The sequence below is a fragment of the Quercus robur genome, chromosome 5 (assembly GCF_932294415.1).
Source record: "Quercus robur chromosome 5, dhQueRobu3.1, whole genome shotgun sequence".
Classification (NCBI taxonomy): domain Eukaryota; kingdom Viridiplantae; phylum Streptophyta; class Magnoliopsida; order Fagales; family Fagaceae; genus Quercus; species Quercus robur.
In genome coordinates, this window is record NC_065538.1 from 69,347,319 (window position 1) to 69,354,813 (window position 7,495).

General features: G+C 31.9%; 1 protein-coding gene across 1 annotated transcript; it reads right to left on the minus strand.

The window, feature by feature from the left end:
- Positions 1-1,826: 1,826 nt before the first annotated feature.
- On the minus strand, positions 1,827-4,963 carry LOC126726852 (protein phosphatase 1 regulatory inhibitor subunit PPP1R8 homolog). The gene is made up of 2 exons (XM_050432255.1): positions 3,857-4,963; positions 1,827-3,282 (listed from the first exon to the last, which is right to left on the minus strand). The coding sequence occupies exons 1-2, from the start codon at positions 4,330-4,332 to the stop codon at positions 2,475-2,477; spliced, it is 1,284 nt and encodes a 427-aa protein (XP_050288212.1). The 5' UTR covers positions 4,333-4,963; the 3' UTR covers positions 1,827-2,474.
- Between the last annotated feature and the right edge of the window lie 2,532 nt (positions 4,964-7,495).

Below are 7,495 nucleotides of genomic sequence, written 5' to 3' on the forward strand. Positions count from 1 at the left end.
ACTTTTTTGTCCAGCAATAGCAACTTGTAGTAACCTACTACTTATGATTTGTTGTGAAAATGTCATGGGCATAACATTTTTTTGTGTGAAAAATGTTAAGACATCTTGATGTCGTCACAATATTTTCAAAACTGCTGAGCTGTCAATTCTTTACAAGTTAAAATAAAATATAACAAAATTATAAAGGTATTATGAAAATGTTGCATCATTTTGTTGTGTTTTTAGAAATTTTTTGTTGGTTTAATCAACTTTGTTGAGCCAAAATTCACTATTCCACATACAATTTTCTTGGGTTGACTTTTTGTATATTTTTTTCTTTACACACTATTTTAAGTAAAAACAAATAATTTTACACACAAAAACAAAAACAAAAACAAAAACTTAGGAAAAAAACATTTTTCATCTTTTATATTTGGGGTAGTTTACAATTCTTCCTTAAATTTTAAAATCAAGCAATTTTTCTCTTAATATTCTGGAAAAGAGCAAATATGTCATATTGTTATTCTCTCAGTTAAATCCTAATGAAAGCTTATGATTCTTAAAATATTTTATTGTGTAATGTCTAAATTACTCTCGCTAAATTTTAACATCCTAAAAATTTTCTTTATGTATTTTGAGTTTTAAATGATAGAAGTTCTTAGAAAGTTAGAATGATGATATTAGGTGATTTATTTGTTATCTAAAGAATATTGATTTTCTAGGTTTAAATTTTGAAAACTTATAATTTATCTAATGAAAAATTCGATGACACATGCCTTTTGTTATTTTTTTATTTTATTTTAAATTTCTTAGCAAAACTCAGTTGTTTATTATTAAAATATGATAATATTCGTTATCATTCTTAGAAGTTTTTGGAGAGTAAATATATTGTCTTTAGCAAATAGATACTAAAAAACTATTATAGTTAAATAATATTTATATGTTAAATAGCTACCCTAACTTTGTGGTTGATCAAAATTGAGATTAACTTTTTATGACATAATTATCAAAATTCTTAAAATTAATGTTTCTTTTGATTAATGTAAATCTCTATATACTTTAAAAATTAAATGATTCATATATTTGTTTTGTGATACAAATAAAATTTAAAATTGACCTTAATTACTACTTTTTTTTTCCACAGCAAGGCACGTGCTTGCCCTAACTAGTATAAAATAAAATAGCAATAACTAGCAGCATTTTTATGCCAACCAAATCTAAAAATTAAAAACAAAAAAAACTTTTATTTGTCCCATTATTGTCATTTCCCACGTTTTAAAACTCTTAGCAATAGATTAGCAAACGGTTTAGTAATTTTGAAGCACTTTAGTATTGTGATTTGCCAAACTTTCTAAACATCAAAACTCTTTCTCACAAAAGGTCTACAACTGAAGCTTTATAGCTAAAGCTCTACTTCCTACACTAATACCAAACGGGCACATCAAAATGCAGTTAAGGTTCCAAAAGTATTTTCCCTCTAGCTTTAAGGCTAAAGCTGAAATTTGAAACTTCTAAGAAAAAAGTTCTACAATTTACCGTTCAGGCTTTATAAATCCAGAACTTTAAAGCATTATTCATTTTTTTTACCAAACATTAAATAGTTTTTCAATTAAAGTTCTATATCATAGAAGCTTTACTTCCTACAGCAATGCCAAAGGGGCACCATGATCTCCTACCCAAAAGAGGAGAGAGGAGGAAGTACTAGCCTGTCCTACCGAGCATTATGAGAAACAAAATTGGAGGGCAAAACTAAATGCATGCGTTTGTTACTCAAAGACTGAAGACACTGTTTTGGACCTTTTGGTCCTCAAATGCAAAGTGGCTTTAACCTTCTACATTTCACGGCCTAAAAAGAAGGGAATAACAATCCCCATAACATCAAATTTCAAACTCAAGAGAGTGAGTGTGACACATTTGTAGCAGAGGTACAAAAGAGCTAATGCCTTCCAACATATCAAGAACTCGAGAGTGAGTGTGACACATTTTTAGCGGAAATACAACAGAGCTATTGCCTTCCAACATATCAAGTTGCACAAGCAAGGAGAAGTGAACAACAACACCGTAAACCTTGTAAGATAACCTACTTGCCAAACCACAGGGATGCCAACCAACTATTTGCAGTCTGTGAACATGATCTTCATTGTTGTTAGGCCAACACAAGCACATTAGTCCAGGTTTACACGTGACACAAAATATAAAAGGAATAACTTGACCTGCTGAAAATCAGCCATAATTAAATTCCTTTTGGCCTCCTCTAGGATAACACAGGTTAAAGTCTTGGGTTATAACTGAATTGGAGGATTATAGACCCTTGGTGGGGCATGCAATTACAAAAAAAAAAATTGTTAATGAATTCACCATATATCACCCATTTTCAAGGGAAGCAGTTTCAAATAATTTCCAAAAGTTACTGCTTCTCAACTTCCAATCATATTATCAAACTCACATACAGGAAAATAACACAATCCTTCCACTGCCTAGTCTGCCCACTTCAGTTAGTCACCAAATAAATCATCATCATTTTCTTCATCAACATTACTTGAGCTTACACTCGATGTCCATCCTTGGGCATCTTTTGTTGGAGAAGCTGGTCTATCACCAGAACTAACAGATGGATAAGCCCAGGAAGAACCTAGTTTTCCAGAAAATGATTCCCCATAGAGATCATCATAAATTCCACCTTTTGAAGTGGTTTTGACCTTATTTAAGACTTCCTGTAGTTTATTGGTCACACCTTTTTGGGAAGTAGTATCTTCCTTCATGGAGGACTGTTGCTTTCCTCTAGGTATTACTGTAGTCTGTATAAGGTGTTCATATTTTCCAACAAGACTTCCTTCTTTCACATCTAATGGACCAGGTTCTGTTTCTACATCAGCACCATCTGAAACCCCAACGACTTCAACCAACTCTCCCCCAGCTTGATCCCTGAAGGCTACTCTCAGCTTCCTCATTCTCTTAGTAGATCTCTCCGACTGGTGGCTGTCATCTCTTCCACCTTTTGAGCTACCAGACTTGGTGGATTTTGACAGTAGGTTAAGCTTGCTCAGACCATAACGATTTAGCTGTGTGTTATAAGCCACAACAGCTTCTTCGTCAGATGGATCAGGAGGTGGCGGCAAATTGAGCTCTTTAGGTGGAGGACGAGGAAAAAGAGCTGCTTCATTCTTTCTCAAGATATAAATTCTTGTTGATGCAGCAAACCGCAAAGACTGTCCCACTTCTAACTCAACAGGGCTATCTTTAGTCAAGCGCTCATTCGCAACAAATGTACCATGAGCAGATCCCAAGTCAGTTACATATATGCTGTGGGAAAGTTAGAACATTGTGAATGCCATGTATAAAATAAAAGAACCTTCCAAACTTCACAAAACCAAATTATCTATGAGAAGTAACAATTATAAATGACACATGCATGCCATCATGGGCGCCTGTCGCCTGGACAGTGAAAGATTACTTCACCTCAAAAGCACCCATAGCCCACTGGAACATCAACAAAATGCAAACCCAATAATGTCGAACCCAGTATGATAAACATTTTTATTCTAGTACAGATAACAATAGAAACATCCACCTCCAAGCTCTAACTCTAGCTCAGACGATTTGTTCTTTCCTTCACTGTTTTCCCAGAATTCAGGTGCATTACGAATTTTGACTTGCTCAACCAACATGAACTCAACAAAACAAAAGTTCCACTGCACTAAGCCACTATCACTAAAAACAATCAAGCCAATTTCACACTCTTTCCTAACAATTCTGTTTTCAATCATAAACAATATAGTGGTGTAACATGTAATGCAAATAAATGTCAGGAAATGTTATGCAAAGAACAAAATAAGAAGTCCAAATAATGTCAAGGAAGATTGCAAACAGATCTAACCTCCCATTCTTGTGAGGAATGACTGCAGCATGCTGGCGTGAAACAGACTGATGATCAAGCACAAAATCACAAGTATGAACCTGCCTCCCGAAGATTTGTCGCCGTCTATCTAGATTAATCTTATCAAGAACCACCCCATCCTTCAAAACCTCAAGAAAATAAACTCCTGCCCGAGGCTCAATCGCCCAGTCAGGCGGTTGCCAAGTTGATTCCCCCCCTCCAATCTGAGTCACCTGCTGATTCTGCCCTACCAAGGGTGCCGCCTCCGGCACCGCCGGCCTATTAGAAACATGGGATTGTTGCTGGTGCTGGTTTTGGGCATTTTTTTGCAAGTGGGTATTTGAAACTGAGGAAGTGGAAGAAGCTGGTTTGGATACAGACTGGGTATTGGGCTTGTAAGCTGAATTAACACTCACTGAGAATGGTTCCAAGGTTTCAGCTTTCTTGAATCGATCAAGACCAGCCCTTCCATACATTTTTTTTTTATCTTTTCCTTTTCTAAATTCCCTAGTAATTTGATAAACCCCCCACAATATTACAAACACAATTGAACCCAGATGCAATTTCAGCCTTAGTATCTAAAACACCACAAAACCCATAAATTCAAAACTCCAATCCATGCTATATACAGACCCAAAACCTCAAAATTCAACAAGTAACTTAGCTCGAGCTTCAAGTGGATGATTATATATGAGTGTCAACTAGGATTCAACTATTCAACCAGATTACAATGTTGAGAAAGAAAGGTATAAAAGCAAAAACTAAATAATAAAATTAATTTCAAAAAAAAAAAAAAAAAAAAAAAGGAAGAATAAGAATAGGACAAAACGCAAAGCAAAGGGTTTTTTTTTTTGATTCGAAAAAAGCAAAGGGTTTAATTGTATTGAAATTTGTTTCAAGATCTTTTGATCCAAACTATGATTCAAGATTAAGAAATATAAATGTTGTTATACAAATACTAATAAGATTGTATTTTTTTTTGTGGGGTTAATGGTTTTTACCTTGAAATTGAATAGGGTTTCTGAAGTTTTAACGGGCTCCTCTGGCTCTGGGCTTTAGAGAGAGAGGGAGAGAGATGAGGTGTTAAATATGGTATGGAGTTTAGAAATTGGGACGAGACAATTGGGAAAAAGCGACAGTGTTTGAGGCTCAATGTCAATTTTATCCTTAGCTTTTTTGCTCAATATCCTTTTGTTCTGCACATTTATAAATTATATTTGTCTTGCTATGTATTTTTGTCATGTGGCTAGAATAAGTAAGTGAAAATAGTAGCAAAAAGGAAAGTATATGAATTGGAAAGTTTTTTTTTTTTTTTTTCCTCAAAAAGAAAAGAAAGTTTTTTTATTAAGCTAAAACTTTGTTATTATTTTTTGAAATAGTTTAAAATACCTGCTATTTTATTTGAAAACCAGTGACTTTACAAACTGAAAACTCAATTGATGATTTTCCCTAATAATGGAAAGTAATTATCATTAGACTAATGTCATAGGTTTAAATTTATTGTACTACCAAAGAATGGTTTAAAGTAATACTTTAATTAAAATTAGCCTATAGGCTGCTATGCACCGTGTTTCTTTTTCTCTCTTGTCTTCAATTGGAAAAAGTTTGGTTGAATTTAATTGATTTTCTTTCTAATTGATATTTGTAGACAAATTAAATGGAAATCTGAATTCAATTGGTTGCCATCTACAAGTTGGTTTTCTTTAAAGACTCCATCTTGATTGGAATGATGGAAAAGTAGGAGGATGAAAAAAATAAGTACAAATAATATGCATTTTTTTAATTAAAAAAAATCATTTTCACTAGAGATCAAGTTCTTTGACACCTCTCCACTAGTAATTTTCCTTCCTATGAAGTAAACTTTTGTGTAATTGCATCTAGTTGAAAAAAAATAAGGTAATCTTGTCCTCAACTTGCATTTTCCTTCTCATTTTTCTTTCCATTTTGGATGAATTGGATTGTGGGTTTGGAAGAAATTGCCACCCCTCCCCATATTGATGAAATTATCAATCTTCATCTTATTTTCTTTCCTCTATTTTTCCATCATTTCTTAATACACCCTAACCAAACAACTTTGGCATGATGAATAGTTTGAATACTATGTCTATATATAATAAAAGTCAAGAATCAGAGAAAATCTAATTAGATTTCAATTAGATTCTCAATTTTGCGTCACGTGTCCTATTTAATTTTTAATTTTTGTGCCAAGTGAATTATTGAGTGTAAAAATCAAAGAGTCCAAATCCAATTAAATTCTAAATTGGATTTCAATTAAAGTCCAATTTTACGCCACTTGTCCATCTAATTTTTTAATTTTGTGGCAAGTGAATTATTGAGTGCAAAAACCAAATAATCTACATCTAATTAAATTCTAAATCATAATATTAACATATATATATATATATAATATGAAACCATTACATATTTTAGAAATGTATGATTTAAAAAAGTTGTAAGCTAATACTATGTATAATTTGAACCTCTTCTAAAAAAATTTATAATTTGAATCATGAAATTATGATTATTTTTAATTGTACCTGTGCATATGCATGAGGTTACACACTAGTTCAATATAACACTCAAGAGTTTTGAGATGATTAGAAATTGTCATAAATTGAGAATGATTGAGTAATGAGTTTTGCCTTTCCCATTATCTTTTGTAATAATGATGGTTAATGTAGTTAATTATTATTATTTTTTTCAAAATTTAAAGATGTATTATATGATTTGCCTATGCTATGTAACTTAAGGTAAAAAAAAAAAAAAAATTCTCTCATTTTATTGCCTATTTTTATTCAACTTATTATTCCACTACCATGTTTCCCACGAGTATACTATTGGTGATGACTCAACTTGCTACAAATTTTAGGGTTGTGGGTGGATCCTTTGCAGCAATCGCCAATTGGTTGATAATTTTTATATTTTGCCTGTTTGAAGCTGGGAATATGAATATCGAGACGTTTATTACTAGTATTTTGGTATTAGTTATTGTAATGTATAACATTTGAGCCCATATACTAGAACTCGTGGGGTTAGGTTAAAGGAAGTTTTCCAAACCACTAGAAAATGCACAAGGTAGAAAAAAAAAAGGGTGATATTGAATAAGCCAAATTGTCTCCACAAGTGAGGAAAATAGGCCATTAAATGCCAACCAAGTGGTAAAACTTGCTCAACTATACCTTTTAGAAATGCATGCAAATATTACAAATGATAAACTATCCATTATGTTATACATAAATATGTTAAAAATAAACTTATAACAAATGTAAACGATTAAAAAATATATTTTATATTTCCACTTCATGTGCATATTTTTTATGTACTAAGCCATACACATAAAAGAGAAAATGTGGAGTCCTTCAAAATTTAAGCTTTAAAATATTTTTTGAAATCTAAAATGTAAAAAAATGAAATTTTTTAATAAGGGGAAAAACCAAATGAACGGCAGAGTATAAATATTTTTCTAATTATATATATATATATATATATATATGTAAATTAGAAAAAAAAAATTGAAAAGAACCAATGTTATGGTGCTAGTGAAATACCAATTGTTATGTGTAGTTGGTTGTTACATTGTTTTTTTTTTTTTTTTTTTTTCCTTCTATTTCTTTGAATTATTCTTATTATTTGTTTTTA